We start from the raw sequence: 26,994 nt of genomic DNA on the forward strand, positions 1-26,994 counted from the left end.
TAAACCCTACCGCTCCCATGGGAGAGACAAACAAGCAAGGGTCGCAGTTGAGCGGGCATTAGCACCGCATCTGGTGCCTCCTCCATAGGGTCTTGCCCTCAACTACGATGTTTCTCTCATCCCATCCCCTGGGGAGATTATTTAAACATTTTTGTCATTCATCCGTAAATGGTGGTGCTGTTGGTAGTCACTTTCTCCCATCTACGCTTGTGATTGCACACAACCTCCCCCTTTTTTTACCACAGTTACTTTCTTTAGTAAGTACTCCAGAGTTTGGGTATGATTTTCCCAAGCTGATACTTTAGTCAGTGTCTCATTTGCAATTCCTAGCTGTTGTTGCATATTTGCATCCATCCCTTCATGTAATTTAGTCAATGCCAGCTGAGCCGTATTCATAGCTGCTAACGTTAAGTCAGTTGCCAGTGTATTGCCTTGTTATTGACCCACTGGGTGTAGGATTAGCAAATGATACAGACAATTCAGAAGGGGAGGATCCTGATGACTCTGGGTACAGAATTTGAGATTGCAAAAGGTTCAGTCAGGAAGGAGCAAGAGGGCCTAGAGTCTCCAATTCCCCCACCCCACCCACTGCACCCATCTCACTAAGGGAGTTGATTTCTACTGGGGCAGGGGGCATATTCTATTTCGCCAAGTCCATTCCCACAGGTCAGTTTGTCTCCACACCCTGTTCCCTATCTATTGGTAATTCATTTTGCAATTCTACTGCTATTTTGGGTGTCGGTTCCAACAACTGCAGGGGAGTAATCAATCCCTCCCTCCTCGTCTCCCGCACAATGAATATGGGCTTTGGTTGATTGGGGTACACCAATTTATGTTACAGGGTACCCGGTGGGGGTTTCTATAATAGTTGGAGTCACCCAGGGGGGTCAAATCCCCTGTTATCTCTGAATGAACTTTCTCATCCATTCGCGAAAATACAGCTACGATACACGTACCCGGTATAGCCATACAATCCAATAGCGAATTCCCACCTTTATCAGTAGGCATTACTGGAGTGTTCCCGCCGTAATTGGGCCCCTCGGGGTAGCCCAGAGGCCTCGTATATCCTGCGTTGGAAACTTAGTTTCCTGCCTCTGGTCTTTCTTTCCCACCAAAACAGGCAGCAATCCCTTGCTTACTTCTTTCGGAAATTGCGGTTTGCCCATCAGATCTTTCAAACGGTGCAGATCCTCTCTCCCGGGAATTGCTGTTTTTAGAGTATAAACGTGTGTCACAGGTTCCCCGGAGAGGTTAGGCGCAAATTTCAATAGTCCACAGTTCAAAATGAACAAAAATGTAAGATAAAATAAAGTGAGACAAAGTAATTTAAAACAAACCCCACCCCCCCACCTTCACCACCCTGCCGCCTAAGAGCCAACAGCACTCAGCAGTGCACTCCATTGGTGCGTGTGAGCTGCCTAATTTATGGCGGTTTGGTAGAAAGGAGGTGGGGCTAAAAGCGGCAACCAAAATAAGCAATTTCCAGTGTTCTAAAGTAAAAAATGAAACAATACTGATGTTAGGTTGTTAGTCCCTCTGCCTCCAGGCTGTACCCCGTCCCTTTAGAAAATCCCTCGCAGTGTACCTCTTTGCCGTGGGATCACAATCACAGTCTTCTGCAGGTATCAGGTAGCCAACAGCACTCATCAGTGCACTCCTTTGGTGCTTGCAACCTGCCTATTTTATGATGGTTTGGCGGGAAACGGCGAGGCTAAAAGCGGCAACCAATAATGAACCAAAAAAAGCAATTTCCAGTGTTCTCTTTGCCGCTGGATCACAATCACAGTGCTCTGTAGGTATCAGGTAGCCTACATATATTGGATATCTCCTTCTGCCTTGATAGTTCTTGTGTATGGTCCAGTCAAACCAAACTTCTTTGCCCATGCACATCAAACTAAAACAGGGCAGTTCTGGCACAAAAAAGGGAAGACTTAAACCAATGAAGTTGGAGAGCTTTGGCCCATAGAAATGATGAGAGCAGGTCAAATTGGGTCCAAATGGAACCGTTTTACCAACATTGTGTTCTCTGCTGTAAGAACTCTGTTGTATAGCACTGTCCTCTCTGCCTCTCCAACCTTCCACAGCTCTAAACAGAAGCGCCCTTTCCCTCAGCGGTCTTCGCTGCAAAGGTTTACCTACAGGGTTTTATCCTTCTCCATGCTTTCTCGTAACTACTTCTTTTCCGTCCTGTCTGGTGTGGCGTGCGGTGCAACGAGTATCAGTGGCTTTGGAGCTTCCCAGCGGTCCCAGTTGACGTGGTCACAAAGAGCATGTTGAAAGAAAATATCACACAAAGGACGCGCAGCCCTAAACAGCAGCGCCCTTACCCTCAGCGGGATTTATAAATCCCATTTATAAATTCAGTGATACATGATGTTAACGAAATTCTAAAATAAGTAATTGCCAGATGTCCAAACACTGCTGTGGCATCTGCTTTATTACCGCCTGGGTGTAGGAAATCATTGACTACTGAAAACAGAATCCCCCTTACTTTGCTCCGAAAGCTTCACCTACACTTCCCTCAGCTACATTACCTCGCCAGACATTTACTTTGTCATGTATTTCCTTCTTCCTTCCTTTACTTCGCCTGAACCTTCACATTGTGAAGCTAGCAAGGGGTGTGATATGGGGCAGAAAAGAAGGGAGGTAAAGGCCAGTTTCCCCCTATAATGACGAAGTGAATCCTAGAAGTGAAAGATAGAAGAAGTAAAGGTATGGAGAAGTAAATGTGTCAAAGTGAATGCATGCAAGGTGAATGCTGGCCAAGTAAAGACATGCATCCTTGAAAAAAATTCAAGTGAAAAAAGGAGATTGGCATTTTCAGAAATGTACATATTCTTGCCAAAAAAGTAAAATGCACAGGGGGCACCATTAAATACCCTGCAAGAGGAGGATGTTTGACTTCGGCCACACGTGAAGACAGAAGACATTGAGACCCAGGAATGGCAAACAACCTTTGAAACACAAAGAAAAGGGCGGGAAGTAAGCAGGGCATGCTGGACTGTCAGGGAAGCAAAGCATCCTGAAAGCCATCTGTATGCTTCAATGATAGGCAGTATCAATGTGTTGCATGCAGTCTCTTGACAGATACATTTTCCCGTTTAGACAATGCCATTATGTTACCATGTAGACATATTACCAGTGGAATACGTTCATACCCTGCACAGTGTGATGATGGCTTTAGACACATGCAGGCACAGGAATGGCTTCATACAATTCGGGATTGTACCTTTTTACCAACAATAAAGGTACGCAAGGACCACAAGTTCGAACCTTTGGTGGTAGCATTGCAGTTAAATAACATTTTTAAAAAATACTGCGGGGGTTGTGGGGGTGTGTTATAGTGAGCGGGGTGTTGCAGGGGACAACCCCGCAGCACACCCGCAAAAAAAAATGAAAAAAAACAGGGGCTGCGGTATTGTCCCCCGCAACACCCCGCTCACTATACTTCACAGTATAGTGAGCGGGGGTTGCGGGGGAAACCCCTGCAGACCCCGTAGTATGTACGTGTGTTCACATGAGAAAGGTGCAAACTTTTGGTAGTTTGCACCTTTCTCATGCGAACGTTCCGACAGCGGCAAAATCAGCCGCGGTCAGATCACGTAGATCCCACAATTCTGGCATTCCACGGTTCATTCCTGGCATGGGAGCCAATCAATTTCCAGGTTTCCAGATGGGTGTCCAATTCGTGAGGTGCAGCCCTTGTGCCAGTCATTGGCACACAAGACATGATGTCACAGCGAATGGCATATTAGGAAAGAGGCCTCCAGACCCAAAAAAAAGTGGGTGGGAGGCTTTGAGCATCGATGGAATCAGAGAAAGCGTGGGGCAAGCATCCTAACGAGAAATCAATGGCAATGTTAGGACAGTAAAAGGGACACAAGGGCACATTTGAACGTATCATTTGTCTGATTTTATTAGCTTTGCAACCATTTATTATGTAGAGTTGAAAAGCTAAATATGAATACACAATGAATAATTGGTTTGAAAATATGACTCGTGTCCTATATGGAAGGATGTATCCTGCTCAGAATCATATCTAGGTCAGGCTCTCTTGAAAATGGGATTATATCAACAATGTTTAAAAATATATTAAATATCATGTTAGTAAATGCAGGGTGGCTAGCTGAGTATTTATATGCAGAATTTAAAAAATAATCTGCACTGGACAACAGAAACACCCTGCTCACCGGTCCACCCACCACCACCTTAGCACCTATGAGAAGCATCATCCTTACTGCTGTCCGCATCCTCACAGGACCTCTCTCTGCTTCACACCCCCACTCATTAAACTACACTGGCTGCACCTGCGAGGGCGCATCACCCATAAAGCCATCTGTATCATATACAAAGCTGTCGCTTTGCATGCTCCCACCCTGGCAGACAAAGCCACCATCTCTGGTGGTCTGCTCAACACCAGAAGTGAAGACCTGGGCAAACTAGAGCAGCAGAAATTGAATAAAAGCATTCACAGAACTATGGAACTTTATAACCGTCAACATCAGATTCTCCTCCATCCTCAAGTAATTTGGAAATCAAGACAACCTCTTCAAGTCGCTCCTTCTTTGCACATCGTAAGATTCACCCCCGAATCTAACACATTCAGTATGCATCTTGATAGACACCCTCCTCTACAGCCCATCCCCTGTTCTTCCAGTCATCTTTCAGTTCCCAATGTCTACTATTCCCTGTTACCAGTGTAAACCCACATTTTCTGTGGGTTTTCCGTGAGCATGGATTATGTGTCACATTACTATGGCTGTCATGTTTGTTTACACTCTCGTATTCATTTGTTCATGCATACAGGGTTTTTTCTTTTTAGCGCACATGAAAGGGTTTAAGAACGTGGATGGTAGGCTCCACCAGCAGGGGGAGTGGGGTTGTCTGTGAGGTGATTTCACCTCAGGACTGTCGCAGGCCCCCCTGCTGGTGGAGAGAGTTGGAGAGTCCCTGCGAAGAATATATTGTCCGGAGGGGATCGGTAGGGCGTGTGCAATGGAGAGGCGAATGAAGTGAGGAGCTTGAGCCTGCCACTGAGGGCATCAAGGCTCTGGAGTCCAGTGACGGTCCCGTTTCGCTAAGCCGTCCACCTGATGTGAGCCAGTCTCTCTCCCCGACATGGGGTCGAGGGAGTGTGCGTGGTCCGTTGGTTAAGGGCACACTTGATAGGTGTTTTCTGCCGGCACGTCACTGCTACGTAGAGAGAGAGAGCTGGAAAGCATTGCGCAAAGAATATTGAGTCAGGTAAGAATGGGCCCTCGAGCCCTGGGTGAGCTGCCTGCCAGTGTACATGTGGGCTGTGGAATGCTCTGACGTATGGTAAATGTCTCCCCTCGGGTTCCATGTGGGACGCTGAGAGGGATGTAGGGTAAGCTACGCTCTGTGTACAAGGGGTTTTGGATGACTTTGAGTGCGCTGTGAAGAAAGCGCTGTGGTGCCCTCAGGGGGTTGGGCCACCCTGATGCTGGAGGGATCTCTCATATTTCTCAGGGGGTCAGTCCCTGGTCCATGCTGGTATAGTCTTGGATTGACCCGGGTTTCAGGTGACATATTAGCCTGAGGGGGACAATGATTTACACACCCTGTTAGTGGTACGCTTCACCCACCCTGGGGGGGGGGGCACAACGTATACTTCTGGTTTATCCAAGTGGCCCTGTCCTAACGTTGTACTGAGGAAGGGATTAAGCCTGTTATCTTGACTGGGGATTGTGACGAAATTCTGTGGGAGTGTGGTACCTCCCAGTGGTAGTCGTTAACTATCTGTGTGAAGGGGGAGTGGAGCCAATCAAGTTCAATATTTATTTACCAAAGGTGAAGGTGCACTATTTCATGTGAGCTACATGATATTTGTGAATATTCATTTACCAAAGATGGAGGCGCACTCTCTCCAGTGAGGCACGGGATATATGTCAATATTTATTTACCAGAGGGGAATGCGCATGTGGTCTACTGGATATATGTGAATATGTATTTACCAAAGGTGAAAGCACACTTCATCATGTGCCCTACCTGATATGTTTGAATATTGATTTAACACAAGTGAGTCCACACTTCCTCATGTGACCTTCCTGCTATAATTGAATATGTATTTACCAAAGGTGAATGCGCACTTCCACATGTGGCATACCTGAAATATTTGAATATTTATTTACCAAAGTTGAATGTGCACTTTTTCATGTGATCGACATGCTATATTTGAATATGTATTTACCAAAGGTGAAAGCACCCTTCCTCATGTGCCCTACCTGATATGTTTGAATATTGATTTACCACAAGTGACTTCGCACTTCCTCATGTGACATACCTGATAAATGTGAATATTTATTTACCAAAGATGAATGCACACTTCCACATGTGACATACCTGATATATGTGAATATTTATTTACCAAAGGTGAATGCACACTTCCACATGTGACATACCTGATATATGTGAATATGTATTTACCAAAGGTGAATGCACACTTCCACATGTGACATACCTGATATATGTGAATATTTATTTACCAAAGAGGAAGGCACATTTTCTCATGTGACCTACATGGTTTATTTGAATATTTATTTACCAAAGGTGAATGTGCCTGCTGAGATAAAAAAGGAGTGTATTTAGTTCACCACGGCGAATGCACACGGTCTCAGGGGATCTCTCTATGTTATATGGAGATTAATTGAACCAAGGTGTATGCCGAACTTCCCAGATGCTAACGTTTAAATATATGAATAGTTATTCAGCAAATGAGAATGAATCAGGTCCCAAGGGCCCCACAGGACCCGCTGAGAAAAACCTAAGACAGAAAATGTGTAATTTATGATACCAAAAGTGATGAATTGAAAACTGTTGAACATTGTTACTTTCCTGCATTATTGAGCCTCTGTTAGGATTGGTTGACTGAAACATATATATATTTTTCCTTCAGCCCTTTGTGTTGAGCTTGAGCTCCTATGTACGAGATACAGCAGATTTGCTTGCAAAGGTAGAAAATATCAACTGGGAGCCCAGCTATCTTCTTGTATCAATTGATGTAGTTTCCCTGTATACTTCGATTCAACATGCAGCAGGCATGAAGGCTTGCCAATCATTTCTGGAAAGTAGATTGATTAGTTATCGACAGCATAATCGACAACATAATCAGATGCTATTAAACATGCTACTTTTTTGTCTAGAACATAACTATTTCCTTCATGAAGATCAACTGTACCAACAAATAAGGGGAACGGCAATGAGGTCATGCATATGGGTTGGTGGGAGATACACAAGGCGTGGGCAGAGGAATTGGAACATTGGACCCAACATGTCATAGTCTGGTATCGTTTTATAGACGACCTGTTTATTATATGGGATGGGACAGAATTGAAACTTTCTGAATATGTTGATATACTAAATACCAACACGTTAAATTTAGAATTAATGATAGTCATCAGCCAACAGAATCTTGTATTTCTGGATGTAGAATTCCAGGTAGTTAATGACAAGCTGATGTCTAAATTGTATAGAAAACCCACAAGTTCTAATTCCACTCTCCACGCCAAGAGTCATCACCTTAAAGTTTAAATTGACTCTATCCCCTATGGAGAATTTTTGCGAGCCAAAACAGCTTGTAGCAATAACAACGACTATATGAGTGAAGCTAGAAACATTAGTCATAGATTTGTTAGACGTGGCTATGCCAAGAATGCCATCTCTAGGAGCTTTACGAAAGCAGCCTCACTCACGAGAGAATCCTTGTTGATTAGAAAGACTAAAGTCAAAGACAGAAAAATCAGACTTATTACAGGGTTCAACCATCATGCTAAAGAAATCAAATTGATTATGAAAAAACACTGGAAGGTGTGTCTCACTGATCCTCATCTTAGGTCAGTGTTGGATGATTTTCCACAGGTTGCTTATCGAAAGGCTCCCACTCTTAAAACTATGTTATCTCCGAGTATGGTCAAGACCAGGCCAGCAGTAAATATACGGATGATTCAAAGGAATAGTTTTGGTTTTTTCAAATGTGACCATTGTAACTTGTGCAAGCATGTATCTATGGTTTCTTTTAGGAGTGCAAATGGCCATTGTTGGAAATATAAACATAGAATTTCTTGTATCACCAAATATGTTGTATATGCCATCACCTGTGCCTGTGGTCTCCACTATATAGGCTCGACAATTGGTCCCCTAAAGATGCGGATCCTTCAACATTATAGAGCCATAAAAAATGGGGATCTAACATACCCTCTGACGAGTCATTTTCAGGACAAGCATAATGGTGATGTCCAATTCCTATCCTTCACGGGGTTGGCCCATGTACCACCTAACAAAAGACTGGGTAACCGTGAACTGAAATTGAGACAGTTGGAAGCTACACTCATATGTAAATTTGACACCTTGAAACCTAAAGGCTTGAATATAGACGCTGAATTGTATGTGTTTTTGCAATCGTGAGCCGGCTAGGAATGAGATGATATTTTATACCTTTATACATTCTTATATCTTTGAGTCCTGTTACATTTATTGCGGAAGTATTGAGATATTAACATAGGATTTGCTATCTTCACATTGTGAAGAGTAATGGTTACACATTTTTGCACTGCATTTTATCTAACAGATGTAGAATAGAGGTATTGTCATTTACATGTTGGAATGGACAAAAATAGGAACATCTACATTTTGCACTTTATGATAATCTATCTAAATTGAGCCGCTACTGATTTGCACTGAGGTACTAACATAGGAAATGCTATTTGCTATTTGCACATTGTAAGAAGTTATTATATGATTCATCAACTCGTAGCTGTTCTCCTTTTATACTCTGTTTATACATTGATTTGAGTAAGGGCACTTGCCTGGAATATTATGATTATTTTCCACATACACATATAAGTGGACATCCACTTCTTTTATGTATTCAAGTTGGAACAATAGGGCACTTGCCCTCCTATTATCAGGTTGCTGTTGCTCAGCTCGTAGTCTCTTGGCTTAGGAGCACTTACCCCAAATGGGGGGGCGGATGCCTAGTAGTGGCCATTTGAGCCATTGTTAGTCATTTTGATGATATATGAGCACACTTGTGCGCAGAGGTTACACATTAAATAATAATGACATTTCTTTTAAAAATAAGCAGTTTCGAGCTTTTTCTCTGTGCAGTTTTCATTGCGGTGGCCTATAAATAGTCCTAGTGTGTCTAGCAAGATATGTTTCTGCGATTATGCTTTCATGTATATCTATTCTATAGACACTTGACCATTCCAACATGGAGGACAATGTGTTGGTGAGACTTTATCTCTTGTATTAGTAGCAGTCACATGACCGCAACACGCACGTGATGTGAAACGCACGGAGGCGCTCTGTAATTGCTTTTTGGTTTTATACTCCATGATGTGTTAGCCGCATTTGGATTTTAAAAGGTCTGAGGAAGCCTGAGCATTCAGGCGGAACGCGTGACTTTTCATCCACCCGTGGGGTGAGTGCTTTGTGATACCTTGCGTCTGTCACTGGGATGTATTATTTAACCCCTGTTTTTGGTAATGAGCTGTATTATGCCTAAATAAAATGACATTTTAGAATAGCTAAAGTCTTGTGTGCTGGAATATTTTTTGCATATGCCTGCTGGGCGGTTTTTTGGAGTGTTACAACCGTGCAGGGGCTTGTGCGTTTTCTTTATATATACGGATTTGGCTAAATTGGTTTTCCTAGCACCAGCCACTGAATGAGGGAGAGCACCATATCTTTTAGCCATCTTTTAGCCAATATATATATATATATATATATATATATATATATATATATATATATATATATATATATATATATATATACAATATAAAGCCAGACTGTGTCTGTTTGTTTAATCAGGGGCCCTGGTGTAGCTGTCTCACATATGGGTGAACCTCCCCTTGGCCCTTACTAAGGTCCATCCACCTTTCCCCCTGGGTACTCTTGGTATGCACATGTGTGCAGTAAGGTGTCCGACTCCTTTGCTCAGGTCTCCCACAGGTTGCAGTCCACTCATACATATACAGTAATCAAATAAACAAGGAAGAGGCAGCTTACACTTTTGGAGGCACTGCTGAGATCCCAGGGGGTACCACACCATTAGGCACCTGGTTTAACATATTAAGTGACATATAAACATAGTCAAAATGGCGCATGAGTATGTGTTACACTGGATACAAGCTGAAGGACTCAGCCCAGAGGTTTGTTTTATCCTAGGTGTGGTCCCGGTACAACTTACAACAAATGAGGCATTATCTATGACTGGTCCTTTAGCATCCATCACTGGTAGAGTATAGGCCGCATACCTGGGCAAGATGCCAAATGTTATATGCTATGTTATGGTGGAGTTTCTATTACAGGCAAGACTTTGCCCACGGAAATTCAAGGCAGGGATTCTGTGATTACTGCCCTGTATTGGAGTTAGACACCTGGCCTGGTGTACCCCACTGTGCAGAAGCTACTACACACACCAAGGATGCCATTGTTATTGCTGCGGCGGTGGCTGAAGCCGTTAGAGCAACTATGGAGCGACAAGCACAGTCTCCCTTGATTGGTGAACATGGAGCATACACCCGGCTGCGGCCCTTTTCAGGTGAAAGGCCTGTGCCCAAAGGGGAAGATGGGTACGAAGTATGGGCCGACCTCGCTCAATTTATGCTGCATGACTGGAAAGTGTCAGATCAGGACAAGAGGAGGCGAGTGATAGAGGCATTGCGAGGACCAGCCCTGCAGACGGTACAGTCCCTGTGCACACTGAACCCAGATCCAACGTCCCTACAAGTGATGAGCGCACTGGAAGGAGTCTTTGGCACTACTGAACCTGGGGAATATTTAATGATGAGGTTTCAGGCCACCTCTCTGAAGCTCGGGGAGAAATGATCTGAGTTCCTGGTGAGGATTGAACAAATGTTGTGACTAGCACACCATAGAGGAGCAGTAGAGACTTCTCAATTGAACAGGTGTCGTTTGAAGCAGATATTTAGAGGGGCTAAGGATGCTGCCAAACCCATCCTCCAACTGATACTGCATGATAAACAAGACACCCCTCCATTTTATGAAGATCTACTTAGGTCAATACGAGCTCTGGAAGAAGAAAACAGCAATGTTAATGCCCAGAGACATCCTGTGCAAAGCAAAATCCCAGCTCCCAACTGAGCCATTGTTCAACAGAAAAAGATCGAAGAGTTGAAACAACTGGTAAGAAAACTGCAGACACAGCTGCTACCCAGGGAAACCCTGCATGCACATCAGCAGCGAGGCAGAGACGTCTTTCCTTCAGCACGTGAAAGAGAGCACCAGGCAGTTAGGTGAGCTCAACAGCCCCAAGACTATCTTATCCCATCCCATGCACCCCTTCCCCCAAATACATTTTGCCATCGATGTGGGGACAACAGCCATTCAACTCGTCTGCGTGACCAAGACCAAGACTATGCCAGGGTGGCTGCCCGATTTTCTAAAGCCCACTTCAGCCCAAGCCTTGTCGGGAAACACACAGGAGGTTGTAGCAGAGGAGCAGCTAGAACCTCGAATCCAGGAGTAAACTCCACTGTCCATAACTCCAGCATATCCATGAGGACTCGAAATCCTGATTTACTAACTACCAAGCACCAATTTAAGGCTCAGGAGTGTCTCACAGCTGACCACCTCCATCTCGTCCATGAGATCTGCAACTCAAAACCAATGTCACCAGCGGTTTGCAATAGACTACGAAATCATGCTCATTCTCCAAACAGCATTTCTGCAGGCCTAATTGGACCCCCATTACAATCCCAGTTGAACTTGAAGGGCAAAGGATTACTGCACTACTGGACAGTGGCTCACAGGTCACCATTGTCTATGAACCATACTATTGCCAACATATGGCACATCTGCCCTTACAACCTTTGGAGGGGCTGAATCTGATGGGGATTGGAGATGCAGCCTGCTGATATCTGGGTTACATCTGCGTGAAGATCCACTTAGATCAAGATGTGGCTGGAGTAAACACCACGTTGACTGTCCTGGCACCAGTGTGTACCACCAAGAACCAATATCTGGATGTACCCCTGGTCATGGGCACCAACTCTTCCCTGTTTGGTACACTAGCCAGGATGTGTAGGGAGATGGCAGGTCCGCAGTTCGCACATTCTTTGACGATGCATCCAGAATGCCAACAGGTTTATGTTAAGAAAAGCATGGAGAAGGCGGAGCAACCCGATGGGCCCGTGGGAGGCGTGACCATCACTAACCACAGTCAACTTGATACACTATCTGGTCAGACAATCATGGTGCCTGGTTATGTACATACCCAGAATTGGAGCCGTGGTCAGAGATTGGTGATGGAGGCTCCTGAAAGTGAAGAACTGCCTGGAGGCCTGATGGTCCAAAGCATGCTTATCAGTGATACCGGGTGCGGCGTGACCCACATTAGAGTCCCTATCACTAACGTCACTGATAAAACTGTGCATTTACCCGGAGGCCTGACCATCACCCAATCAGTGGCCCAGACGATTGGAACCCAAAGCTTACATACTCCCTTGGATATGGGTAAGATAAACTTTGGGGAAGCCCCGCTATCGGAACTTGAGAAGAATTGCCTATGGGACAAACTGGTACTGAAGGCAGATGTATTATCAACCAGTGACTGCGATTTGGGCGAAGCCAAGGGGGTGCAGCACTGAATCCGCCTGAACGATGCCACCCCTTTTTAGATAAAGATCACAAAGGTTTGTACTTGCGGATGTGGAGGATGTCCGGCATCATCTTGAACAATTGCTGCAGGCAGGTATAATCCAGGAATCCCCTATAGTACTGGCATGAAAAAAGAATCAGGATGTGGGGCTGTGCATCGTCTACACGTGGCTGAACAGCAGAACTGTGCCAGACCAATATACCACTCCCCCAGTGGATGAGGCCCTCGACTGCCTGGCTTGGAGTCAGTGGTTTTCTGTATTAGACCTCCGAAGTGGGTACTACAAGATCCCCATGTTACCTGAGGATAAGGAGAAGACTGCTTTCATCTGCCCCTTAGGATTCTACCAGTTTACTTGAATACCTAGGGGATCTCGGGCGCACCGGCTACCTTTCAATGTTTGATGGAAGAAACAGTGGGAGATATGAACCTACTCAAGGTACTGGTATACCTAGACAATGTTATCGTGTTTGGGCAGACCCTGGAAGAACATCACCAGAGGTTACTGGAGGTTCTAGATTGTCTCCAGCAGCAGGGGCTGAAAGTATCCCTAGAAAAATGCCAGTTTTGCTGCATCAGTGTGAAATATATTGGCCATGTAGTGTCGGCAGAAGGAGTGAGAGTGGATCCTGGCAAGATGGAAGTCCTTGAGACTTGACCGCGGCCACAGAACTTGCGAGAGATGAGAGTTTTCCCGGGGTTCTACAATTATTACCGACGGTTTGTGCCAGGGTTTGCCAGAATAGCGTGACCGCTCACTGACTTGACCAAGAGTTATCAAGCACCACAGCACACAGCGACTGGCAAGGGAAAGCACTCCACGGCCCAAAAAAAAACTTTGGTCTGTGATGGAGTGAGAAGTGTGAACAAGCCTTTATCCAGTTAAAAAAAATGCTTACTGAAGCTCCCACACTGGCCTATGCTAATCCCCACCTGCCCTATATCCTACATGTGGATGCCAGCTCTGCTGGGTTGGGCGCTGTACACCATCCAGAGCAACAGAGAGCTGTTCGACCTGTGGCGTTTGACAGCCGGTGGCTGAACCCCTCTGAATTAAACTAACCCACCCACAAACTGGAGTTTTTGGCCCTGAAATGGGCAGTGTCAGAAAAACTACACAACTGTCTACACGGAGCTACCTTCACCGTCAGGACAGATAACAATCCACTTACTTACATCCTCAAGTCAGCCAAATTGGACGCTACAGGCCATCGATGGTTGGCAGCATTGTCCATGTACAATTTCCAGTTGGAATATCGTCCTTGAGCCAACAACACGTTGGCCTGAGTCGATGCAGGAGGCCACTGGAGGAGCAGGAGCTCCATAAGGCTACCGGAGCAGCAACACACAGTATTTCCAATTATCAGATGCCCGAGGTAAGCCACCTGGCTACACCATTTAATGATGGACTAAGATTATTCTTAGCGCATCACGCGTGGTAATCTACTGCATAATTCTACTATTTATGCGTTTAAATATGCAGTGATGCAATCGACTTTGCAATCCAGCTGCATGATTTTCGTGGAACTCGTGTTTCACATTGCCACCATTGTGCTACACGAGGTAATATCAATTTAAAGATGGCCGTACCTGCTTTTTGCCATTTTCGAAAGAGCCCAGCCATTTGTTGTTCTTGCTAGTGATTGGCTGCAGCACTCCATTTGCAAGCCAATCTCTGACCAGAGGCGCAAGCCGGCCCACCTCCTGGAAGGCCCTCGACTGCAAGGCTATCACCTGTCCTAGCGTGTCTGGAGCCGTTCGGACCTCGGCCAGAAAATATGGCTCTACACAGATCTATTAAATGAGTGCAAACCATAATTCGCCCTACCTCCTACTGCTTTTCACCCGAACCTCAGTCGCCCAACATTTGCGATCCGCGATCGCTGCTACCCGTGCTGACTGACGCATGTGATCCTAATGCTTACCTTCTGACCCTGGGGTAACCCTTGCTGCATAGACTACGACCATAGCCACTAGCTGACTATTTCGGCTTGATCGATCCCTCATCCTTCAACCGGCTTGCCTCATTCACTGGACTAGTGCCCTGTACCACTGCTTGTTCCATCTGCTGCATCCGCATTGTTCGCACGATCGTACGTGATCAGACTCATATTTGAACTCATATTGCTGCCTCATTATTTGCATATTCTGCCTGCCCGTATTATTTGTGAAATTATATATGTGCTCAGATTCACATTGCCGCTTAATACCTGCTTTGTTGCTTTGCCCGCATTGTCTGCGAAATTGTATGTGCTCAGTTACATATGGCCTGTCTCAATATTTACAATGTCGGCCTTGCCCGCATTGTTTGCAAATCGATATTTTCTTGGAGCTACTTGCATTTTTCGCCAGCGTTATCATTTGTGCCACCTGTAATGCCCGCACTGTGCCTGAATCTGTAGTTGACTTGACCTACTAGTTTGCACCTCCATAGGCGCCACTCGTGTTTGTTCGCGCTGTCTCAAAATTTTGGTATCAGATCTAGCCTGCCTACCCCGCTACAGCTCTGCGCCACCTGCACTAGTAAATACTCTACCACTACCCGCCTCAGTGTGCCATGTGCCAGTGTGCTGTCCTGTAGGCTCGCCCACTACTCATATGCATCAAATTCCTTGGCACCCATGCACTAGCTTCCAGGCCAACTCACTGCTGATTGTACATGATTGTATCATGGACTGTAATGTTGGAATAGCCTAATCTGTAAATAAATAGCGCTTGCATCTCTCAATGATTGTACCCCTGACTACTGAATATAGTGGCTCTAGCCTATTACAGGGACTATGTAAAGTGTATGTGCATGGCATAAGCATTGTAATAGATACTGACCCTGCCTAAATCAGACTAGCGTATTGTGATCTAATGACCGCTGAGATGTGCACCTGTATGTGTACTGTATGTGCATAGCATAAGCATTGTAACAGATACTGGCCCTGCCTAAGTCATACTAGCCTATCGTTTTGTAGAGACTACTGTGATGTGTACCTGCCCTGCCGATGTCAGACTAGCCTACTCTGATTTATGAACTAGCCTATGGTGAGGTATACTCGTCCTGCCGATATCAGACCAGCCTATTCTGATCTGTAAACTACACTATTCTGATTGCACCTGCCCTGCCTTATTTCAGACTAGCCCATCTTGTTTCCTCTAAAATCAAACTAGCCTACTTGGATTTGTACATGACCGGAGTATGCTTAACTAGCCTACTTCAATTAATAGATAGAGTAGGCCCACCACTTGCACATTTACTGTTGCCGAATACTACTGTACACAATGCATGCCACTACCCTCTACCTAACTGTCCTGCTGATTGCATTGTTTTCTACTGCCGGCTCGTTACTCCAAAATATGTCTTTAAACACCATGACTAACAACACTTGTATCTCGGATAAACCTTCCTACCTTAGCTCCATACCGAACCCTCCCAGAACTAACATCCCATGCGACCTTACGCATAGGAATATAAAACTACATTCGAGACTATCTAAATTATTCGAAGTCAGCCAGTCCATCACAGGCAGAGTAATGAACATGACACTACCTTCAAAAAGACGAATCGCACTAAGCCTAGTGCCAGTCACAATCTGAATCCAGGAATATCTAAACTTAACAAACATCCAATTATAACGTATCACTGTCATAATAAGGCCCGCTTACTATATCAACAGCGCCCCCTGCTCCTCCGCTCAAAGGAGCACTCATTAATGCTAGGTCACTAGTAGCGCATGCCTTAGAAATTGCTGACCTGATAGAAACAGGAAATTACAACTTCTTAGCCATCACCGAATCATGGCTACACCAAGCAGCAGGCCCCGCCCTCATGCTGGCTGTTCCAGCTAATTACACCATCCTTAGAGAAGATAGAACTGACACCCGTGGAGGAGGTATAGCAATCATAGCTAAATCCAACCTAGAAATGAGATTAGCAGTACCGCTGCGCGTCAACTCTTGTGAATCCCTCTCAGTGAAGCTGCCTATCTCAGATTCCCAAACTATCAGTATATATCTTATATACAGACTGGCTGGCCCCATGGGTTCCTTTGAGGAGGACCTCTCCATGATCCTCTCAGACAACCTAAAAAATGCATCACAACCACTCCTACTAGAAGATATGAACTTGGGCTACAATGATCCTAAAGATGCACACGCAATGGCCATTGCCAACTTCCTAACAGAGCTTAGTTTCTCTAAAAAAATAACAAAACCAACCCATGTCAAAGGCAGAACACTTGACTGGGTGGCTGGCTATAACTTTAACACTACCATTACCATTATCAGCCCTCTAGTTTGGGTGGACCACTTGCTCATAGCTTTTACCTTAGATGCCAAAATGAACCTGCCCCAAAAAAAACATAGCACCTCCCATGCTAACCAGGAATAAAAAAACACAACGGCTGACAGACTCCTACCGCTAATACTCCCCACTTTAAACTCACTACCAGAATCACTTGATCCAGCCACCTTAGTGAACGAATTCAACAAAGTTATGACAGAAGTACTTGACACCATTACCCCCTTAGAAATGAGGAATAGCAAGCCAAGGGGACACTTAAATGCCTGGTTCACACCTTATCTAAAATGACTAAGGAAAGAAAAACTTAATAGTGGATCCATCTGGAGGCTAACACCATCTGAGGTGAACAAAGCCAACTTCATTAACATTTCCACAAAAAAAAGAAAGTTTTGATAATAGGATATTACAAGCTAATTCAGGCACCAAGGAACTTTTTGCAATACTAAAGAAATTAGAGAACCCTATCCCTGTTCCGGATAACTGTGTCAAAGATAAGACCTGGTGCTCTGACATACGAAAAGCACTCACTGACAAAGTTGCAACTCTCCAAGTTAAAATTGGCACGCAAAGATTAAACGTACCAATATCAACCCATCAAGCTGGTAATCCACCTACATTACCCAAACCATCACTTTGCTTCAACTTCACTAAAGTCTCCATACTAGATGTCGATAAAATAATACTTTCGCTCAAACCTTCCAACTGCCGAGGTGATAAATGCCTGGCCCAAATCATAAAAGACGCAGCGAGAGACCTATCGCCTTTCATCTCTAAACTCATTAAAGCGTCATTCACGTCAGGTACCATCCCAAGTAACCTCAAGGAATCATGGGTCCTCCCCCTCCTGAAGAAACAAACTCTGGACCCTGCTATACCTACGAACTATAGGCCAATTACAACAGTGCCATTCCTCCTAAAGATACTAGACAGGGTGGCATACCTTCAGATTCAGAACTTCCTGGAGCAAAACCAACTCCTCAGCACCCGGCAATCTGGTTTTAGACCACAGCATGGGACTGAAATAGCTCTCATAGACTTTAAGGCCCAAGTTGATGAGCTGAGAGATCAGGGAAAATGTGCCCTGCTACTTCTTCTGGATCTTACAGCAGCATTTGACTTGGTGGACCATAATATCCTTTGCAACCACCTAGAATCAGCAGCGCATTTCTCGCATCAAGCTATAGCTTGGATTCAAACTTTCTTAAGTGAAAGATCCATGAGAGTCTTCTCCACATCAGAAGCAGCTGATCCCATTCCTATCACGTGCAGTGTTCCCCAGGGGTCTTGCGCCTCCCCTACCATGAATAATATATTTACCAAGCCCCTCTTTGATGATCCGGACTGTCTCTGTGTCACCTACACTAACTATGCAGTTGACACCCATATTCTCATCCCACTTACAGGGGATTACAATCAGGATTTGGCCTTGGTGAATAGGATATACCTCATCATCGAGGCATGGATGGCACTCCATGGTCTATGCCTGAACGATGATAAAATGGAGCTCATCATCCTGTGAACCACACCTAACATCAACAAACTCTGCCATTAGTATGCCTCTTTTGATATAGATGGCAATACGATCAAGGTTGCTAAGGAGGTAAAAACCTTAGGTTTTTACCTTGACGCTAGCCTTACTCTAACAAAACAAGTGAATGCAATGGCATCATCGACAGCCTACACATGTAAACTGATTAGGTCTGTTGAACCCTTCCTCTCAACAAGCAGTCGTACCACATTGGCACTTGGGTTGTTTAAAATGGACTACTGTAACGCCCTATATATCAGATCCAACAAACAAATCGCTAAGAAAATTAAAATACTCCAAGTCAACGCCCTGAGAGCAAATTTAGGAATTACCAAAAGAGACCATATATCAACAGCAAGGAGACAATGTAACTGGCTCTCTACCAGAGATAAAATCAGACAAAAAACTGCCTCACTAACCTTCAAGTGCCTTAATAACGCAGCACCTCGTTACTTGACAGAGAGGTTCAATAGAAGACTTACACTCCGACCCACCAGAGAAGCCTATACTGTCTGACAGTCGCCTCCTTCAAACGGGTGACTATCAGTGGTAATAGCTTCCCTGTCAAAGCTGCCCAACTCTGGAACTCCCTCCCACCTATAATTAGGGTGGACCAATTGTACCCACAATTCAGACAAAACATTATCAACTGGTTTAAAACCTATGATATCTAAGCCCAAACCAGCCACCTCTGCTCTAGCTCTTCTCCCAATGAAACGTCCTCAGAGATTAAATGTTGTACTAACAGTTACAACAATACACCTCTGCAACCCACCATATGCACTCCCCCTCACTTCGTACTTGGTTTCCTACAACCTACACCACACGCTTGTGGCGACCCACACTGTAATAACCCTGGTACTTTGTAATGTGTCTCATACATGTATATTTGTGCAATTTTATGTATGTATATCTGTGTATTATATCTGTAAGCCTGTAAGTTATGTTATATTTTGGTTCGTATCTTGTAACTATATAAGCTGAAAATGTCCTTGTCCTCGCGCCCTGATACCCCTGGGTCTGGTGCGTGTTACAAATAAAGAAACAAACAAACACAGATGCTGCCACCTTGTCCCGAAACCCCACACTGACGACCGCTCCGAGACCCTCCCCAATCAGATAGTTTTGGTGGCCACAATGAAAGCCATTTTCCAGACAGGAACTTGTCAGGCAATGAAACCAGCACGTTTTATCGCCTGCCCAGGAGGGACCGAGAAAGGGGTCCAGTGAGCAATGTGACGTGACCAGTCTAATGGCTCCTGAACTGCGGCACCTGAATCGGGCAGATTTGAGAAAAATACAGCTGCTAGTCCTGGAGCTACGGGAAGTACTACAATGCAAAGAAAATGCCACCAGAGGGCCACCGGGAAACATAAATCTGCCCAATCTCCAGCTATATCGTAAAGAATGGATATCATTAGGGACGAAAGGAGGAGTAGTGTACAAGGAGAGTCAGATCCAAGGGCGTACGATACACCGACTGGTGTTGCCCCGCTCCCTACGCCCGCTGTCCCTTCGTGCTCTGCATGACCAGCATGGGCACCTAGGGAGTGATAGAACATTGGAGTTGGTATGAAATCGGTTCTACTGGCCTTGCCTAAGCCCAGAAGTGGAAGAGTATCGCCACACCTGTGTTCAATGCATTGCCCAAAAAACCCTCAGTCATCCAACAGCAGCACTCCAGAATCTTAGTGGGTGTGGACTTCCTGAGCCTTGAAACTGACAACGGAGGAATTCAGAACATCTTGGTAGTGACAGATAATTTCACTCGATATACCCAAGCATACCACCAGAGATCAGAAGGCAATTACCATAGCGAAAGTACTCTGGGACAAATTCTTTGTGCATTATGGCTGGCCTGCTTGCCTGCATACCAATCAGGGAAGAGACTTTGAATCCAAACTCATCAAAGAATTCATGCAGTTAATTGGGGTAAAGAAACCCAGAACCTCTCCTTACCACCCACAAGGCGGATACCCAAGCTGAACGCTTCAATCGTACACTGTTGGGTATGCTGCAAACACTGAGTGCAAAAGAAAAGCTGAAGTGGAGCCAACATGTGTCCACCTTGGTCCACGCTTACAACTGCACCAGGAATGACAGCACAGGATTCACCCTGTACCATCTAATGTTCGGAAGGGATGCCCGGCTACCCATAGACTTGAGCTTCGGTGTCTCCTCTGATTAGACAGGGAAAGAAAACTACCGCAAGTATGTGAGGGACCTTCAAGATCAATTGTCCAAAGCTTTTCAATTAGCGCCAGCCACTGCAGAACTTAATGCACAACAGAACAAGAAGAGGTATGATGAGAAGGTCCGGTTCCACAACCTGCAACCTGGGGATCAGGTACTCATTAGAAGTCTAGGAAAAAGAGGGCAAAACAAGCTGGGAGACCGCTGGGAATCACAGCCATATTGTATTGAGCGACAGATGACAGGGTTGCCTGTGTTCAGACTGAGAAGGGAGGGCACCCTGAGGGATGTGAAGACCCTTCACAGAAATCATCTCCTGCCCATAGGAAATGATGTGGAAATGGATCTGATGGTTGCTGAAGTTCCCTTTTCCCCCAGTAAGAGGAGCACCAGAAGTTCTCCACTGGAGTCCCCACAAAGGGAAATCTCACCACCTGCAGGCCCATGTACTGTACTGCCTGTAGCCTCAGAGTCAAAAGAGCCGAGAAATAAAGAGGACCAAGAGTCTCCAACTACTGACGTAGCCCAAAGGCCCTCAGACATTTTGGTCAATCCAGAAGAAGAGGTAGGGGATAAAAGTACTGAAGGTCTAGCCATAGGCTACTGGTATGGCAGCAAAAACTCCACTCCTGGTCCCGCAGAACAGTCTGAGACCCAAAGTCAAGATTCTGGGCATAGGAACTCTGGCACGCGCTGCCCAACACAAGAGGAAAACATGCCAAGGTCAGATGCTGTGACTAGGGATAGACCGTCTGCATTAATAGACTTTCAAGGAACAGCGCCTGAGAATCCTTCGGAGGTCATTAATGAGCTCCGGCGATCTCAGCGAGAGATCAGTCGGTGAGACTATTGAGCTACGATGCACCTAGAGACAAAATCGAAACTATCAGAAGGGGACTGCCTGGGCACATTATGGCATTCACAAATGTGTATAATAATGAACCATTGTGTTGCTCTGAACAATGGTGGACTGTGCCATTGTTATGGAGTGAAAAATGTTATATTGTATTGTATGCACTTTGGGAGCAAAGAAACCCTTAGGGACAAGGGTTTCGTAGGAGGTGGCGGAGAGAGTTGGAGAGTCCCCGCAGAGAATATATTGGCTGGAGGGGATCGGTAGGGGGTGTGCAATGGAGAGGCGAATGAAGAGAGGAGCTCAAGCCTGCCACTGAGGGCATCAAGGCCCTCTGGAGTCCAGTGACGGTCCCCTTTCGCTAGGCTGTCCACCTGGCGTGAGCCAGTGTCTCTCCCCCACCCGGGGTAAAGGGAGTGTGTGGGGTCAGTTGGTTAAAGGTGCACTTGGCGGGTGTTTTCCGCCGGCATGCCACCACTACGAAGAGAGAGAGAGAGAGGGAGCAGGGCAGCATTGCGTGAAGAATATTGAGTCAGGTAGGAGAGGGAAACACTAAGAATGGACCCACGAGCCCTGCGTAAGCCGCTTGCTGCCGTACATGTGGGCCGTGGAATACCCTGACGTATGGTACATTTCTCATCTCAGGTTCCCTGTGGGACACTGAGAGGGATGTAAAGCAATCTACGCTCCATGTTCAAGGGGTTTTGGATGACTTTGAGTGTGCTGTGAAGAAGGCGCTGTGGTGCTCTGAGGGGTTTGGGCCACCCTGATGCTGGAAAGATCCCGCGTATTTCTCAGGTGGTCAGTCCCTGGTCCATGCTGATATAGTCTTCCATTGACCCGGGTTTCAGGTGACATATTAGCCTGAGGGGGACGTTGATTTACATGCCCCATTAGTGGTACTCTTCACCTGCCCTGTGGGGCACAACGTATACTTCCCTCTGAGATGGTTTATCCAAGGAGCCCTGTCCTAACGTTGTACTGAGTTACTGAGAAAGGGATACAGCCTGTTATCTTGACTGGGGAGTGTGACGAAATGCAGTGGGAGTGTGGTACCTCCCAGTGGTAGTCGTTAACTACCTGTGTGAAGGGGGAGTGGAGCCAATCAAGTTGAATATTTATTTACCAAAGGTGAAGGCGCACTCCCTCCTGTTAGCTACAGGATATATGTGAATATCTATTTACCAAAGGTGGAGGCACACTCTCTCCTGTGAGCTACAGGATATATGTGAATATTTATTTACCAAAGGTGAATTGCGCACTCTCTCATGTGAACTATGGGATATATGTGAAGATGTAGTTACAAAAGGTGAATGCGCACTTCCTCATGTGACATACCTGATATATTTGAATATTTATTTACCAAAGTTAAATGCGCACTTCTTCATGTGATCGACATGCTATATTTGAATATGTATTTACCAAAGGTGAAAGCACCCTTCCTCATGTGCACTACCTGATATGTTTGAATATTGATTTACCACAAGTAACTTCGCACTTCCTCATGTGACCTTCCTGCTACATTTGAATATTTATTTACCAAAGTGGAAGGCGCACTTTCTCATGTGACCTACATGTTTTTTTTTAAAATATTTATTTACCAAAGTTGAATGCGCACTTTCCTCAAGTCACTGCTGAGATAAAAAGGAGTTTATTTAGTCAACCACGGTGAATGCACACAGTCTCAGGGGATCACTCTGAGTTATATGGAGATTGATTGAACCAACGTGTATGTCAAACTTCCCAGGTGCTAACGTTTAAATATATGAATAGTTATTCAGCAAATGAGAATGAATCGGGTCCCAAGGGACCCACAGGATCCACTGAGAAAAATCTAAGGCAGAAAATGTGTAATTTATGATACCAAAAGTGATGAATTGAAAACTGTTGAACATTGTTACTTTCCTGCATTATTCGAGAGAGCCTCTGTTCGGAGCTCAGTATTGTAATATGGCTAAGTGTGACAAGGATTTGTTTGACTAAAATATATATATATATTTATATAGGAAAGTGTTTCCTGCTTGTTAAAAGAAGCCAGACTGTGTCTGTTTATTTAATCAGGGGCCTTCGTGTAGGTGTCTCACATATGGGTGACACACAAGTCTGGAAAAAATGTCCAGAGAGCAAAACTGTGTTGCTTACAAAAAATGTATCAAATTTTATTTGCCATGATACAGAAAATATACAAAAGAATCAATTAATGACACATTACTTTAGAAAACATCATTATATCACATAACACGACAATATGGGTAAACATAACACATGGCTAAAATTAGTCCATCATCACAACCATTCATAGTGCAGCATTCAGACCATACATCATTCATAGTGCCATTCAACCGAACAACAATAGCTAAAAATGACACAATTTATTAACAATCGGGAGTGGGATACAAATTCCCCACATCCCGTCTGGTTATTTTAATGTTTATAAATTAATTAACATACAACAATAGAAATAGTTAAAACAATCTATCGCAAGCGTGGATCTGAGAAGAAAGGTGTTGTATAGATCACATCCCTGGAGAGTAAACTCAACCGGTTTTGACGTAGAATGTATATTGAACAACGTCTTCACCAGGAGATGCAAAGCAAAAGGCTCATATGATTAGCCAATCACGTACACAGTGAGAAAGGAGGGTTAATGGGCTGGAATCTAAACCCCAAAAAAAGGGACTGCAGCTGTAAATGGAGGAGTGCTGCTCTTACTAGCCCCCTACAGTGGTAAATATGATGGGGTTGCCTCTTGGATGCTAGATGCAGCAGAGAAGGTTGTGTCAACGGAGAATGGCCTGGTAAGTTGAAAGTCGATTCGTGGACGATAGGGCTGCTGTAATGGATTTGGGCAGCCCGCTCACAAAGCGAAGCGCAGTCATGGATTTGAGCAGCCCGCTCGCGAAGCGAAGCGCAGTCACCGTGCTGCGTTATTGATGGGACGGCGATCCACTGAATGGGTCTCTGCCCGTAACAGAAGTCACGTGACCATCCAAGAGGCAACCCCATCATATTTACCACTGTAGGGGGCTAGTAAGAGCAGCACTCCTCCATTTGCAGCTCCAGTCCCTTTTTTTGGGGTCAGATTCCAGCCCATTGACCCTCCTTTCTCATCGTGTACATGATTGGCTAATCATATGAGCCTTTTGCTTTGTATCTCTTGATGTAGATGTTGTTCAATATACATTCTACGTCGAAACCGGTTGAGTTTACTCCCCAGGGATGTGATCTATACAACACCTTTCTTCTCAGATCCACCCTTGCGATAGATTGTTTTAATTATTTCTATTGTTGTATGTTAATTAATTTCTAAACATTAAAATAATCAGACGGGATGTGGGGAATGTGTATCCCACTCCCGATTGTTAATCAATTGTGTCATTTTTAGCTATTGTTGTTCGGTTGAATGTCACTATGAATGATGTATGGTCTGAATGCTGCACTATGAATGGTTGTCATGGTGGACTAATTTTAGCCATGTGTTATGTTTACCCATGTTGTCGTGTTATGTGATATAATTATGTTTTCTAAAGTAATGTGTCATTAATTGATTCTTTTATATATTTTCTGTATCATGGCAAATAAAATTTGGTACATTTTTTGTAAGCAACACAGTTTTGCCCTCTGGACATTTTTTCCGGACTTGTGTGTTACAATAATACTCTGGTCCAGGGTACAGAGTCTTCCTGCTTCTTTCTGCTTTTGTTGTCACATATGGGTGAACCTCCCCTTGGCCCTTACTAAGGTCCATCCACCTTTCCCCCTGGGTACTCCTGGTATGCACATGTGTGCAGTGAGGTGTCCGACTCCTTTGCTCAGGTCTCCCACAGTTTGCAGTCCACTCATATATATACAGAAATCAAACAAACAAGGAAGAGGCACCTTACACCCTAAATGGCAAGAGGCGTTGCTAGGGGGGGCTCAGAGGGCTATAGCCATGGGTATTTTGGTTGTAGCCCCAGATAGAAGCCCAGGAGCTACAACCGAAAGGCCAGCTAGCCCCAAGTCCCGACAGTCTCAACATTAGTGTAGCCCCAGACCAATTCCTGACCTAGCAACACCCCTGCAAGTCGGCAATACATTCTCTGTCATAAGGCTGGTCCTCTACTGTTACCATCCAATGTATGCCTGTAACAGCCCTCTGCTGCTTCCGGAAACAAGGGTTGTGCTTAAGATACACAGAAAATCAATCAATGACAATCACTGCAATAAAAGAGTGCACTGAAAATTGTAGATGGAAAGATACACTTCACGACCCTAAAGTCACACTTACTCCACCAGTAACTAATGTAGCTCCTTCCCCAACGCTTGTTTCGATGTAGGTTCTCTCTTCAGCAGTTATCGAGGGATGTACAGCAGGACTTTCATAGGCGTGCAACAGCCAGAAGATATACCAGATCATTCCAAACACTCCTAGTGACAAAGAAAGAGAACTGTACAACCTTTGCTTTACAAAAAACAAAAATAGCCGCTCTACCTAGAAATGAGAGTACAATAAAATGCATGCAATGTGATTGATTCAGTTCATTGTGTATTTGTGGTGTAGCCTGTTTATCAATGTATTCAATTCAATGGGCCTCATTACGAGGTTTGCCGCTAAGGCAAAAACGATGCCGGTATGGTAATACCGGCATCGTTTACTGTCCCATCGCATTCCGACCCGCAAACCCGGAATTAGCGGCACCCTAAATAACGGTGCCGCTAATAGCGGCATAGGCGCGTACAGGCACCCCTTCAGGGAGCAAATACCGGCATGCCGGTAATAGGGGGTAATTCCAACCCATGCATACATGCAAATACCGGCATTGCGAAGCCGGTAATCACGGGCTGCACGATGCCGGCCATACAGGCATCGCAGACCACCCGCATAGAGCAAGCAGGATACAAGGCAGCTGCCACAGGTGCACACAATCCCCACAGGTGGAGTCAATGGAGGATGTGCCAGTATAAACTGAGCACACCCACACTCCACAACCCCCCCACCCCACCCCCCACAGGTGTAGGCAATGTTGAGTGGCCCAGTACAAAAGGTGCACACCTACACACCACCCCCCTTCCTACACCAAAATGCTACCACTAGCAGTTGCAATCATGGCGCTGGAGGACATGCCTATACTGCTACAACTACAGCAAAAACAGCAACAACAGCAACAACAACTACAGCAGCAACAACAGGCAGCACAGATGAGACGCAGGAGTTGAAGGAGGGTGAGACAGGCCCAGCAATTACCACCAGCGCAGCCACCAGTGCCTCGTAGGCAGCCAACAATCCCTTGCACCAGACCCAGCCCATTCAACCTAACCCCTGAGCAGATACACACCCTGTACCGGTTAGACCGTGACACCATCACCAACATAGTGGACATGATACAGAACGACATTGCCAGCCACATAGAAATACGCACCGCCACCCCCCCACTACTAAAGGTGCTGTCTGTGCTACACTTCCTGGCCACAGGCACCTACCAACACACAGTGGGCCAGCT

The 26,994-nt window shown here is 45.2% G+C and overlaps 1 protein-coding gene across 1 annotated transcript in view; it reads right to left on the reverse strand.

Moving 5' to 3' along the window:
• The window catches only part of SLC17A8 (solute carrier family 17 member 8), a 769,865-nt gene that overhangs the window by 231,781 nt on the left and 511,090 nt on the right, over window positions 1–26,994 (reverse strand). Inside the window, exon 7 of the mRNA XM_069629352.1 lies at window positions 25,782–25,921. Coding sequence (XP_069485453.1) covers window positions 25,782–25,921 — 140 coding nt within the window. The remainder of the gene's footprint in view (window positions 1–25,781; window positions 25,922–26,994) is intronic.

The sequence above is a fragment of the Ambystoma mexicanum genome, chromosome 12 (genome assembly GCF_040938575.1).
Source record: "Ambystoma mexicanum isolate Mex_15411 chromosome 12, UKY_AmexF1_1, whole genome shotgun sequence".
NCBI classification, from domain to species: Eukaryota; Metazoa; Chordata; class Amphibia; order Caudata; family Ambystomatidae; genus Ambystoma; species Ambystoma mexicanum.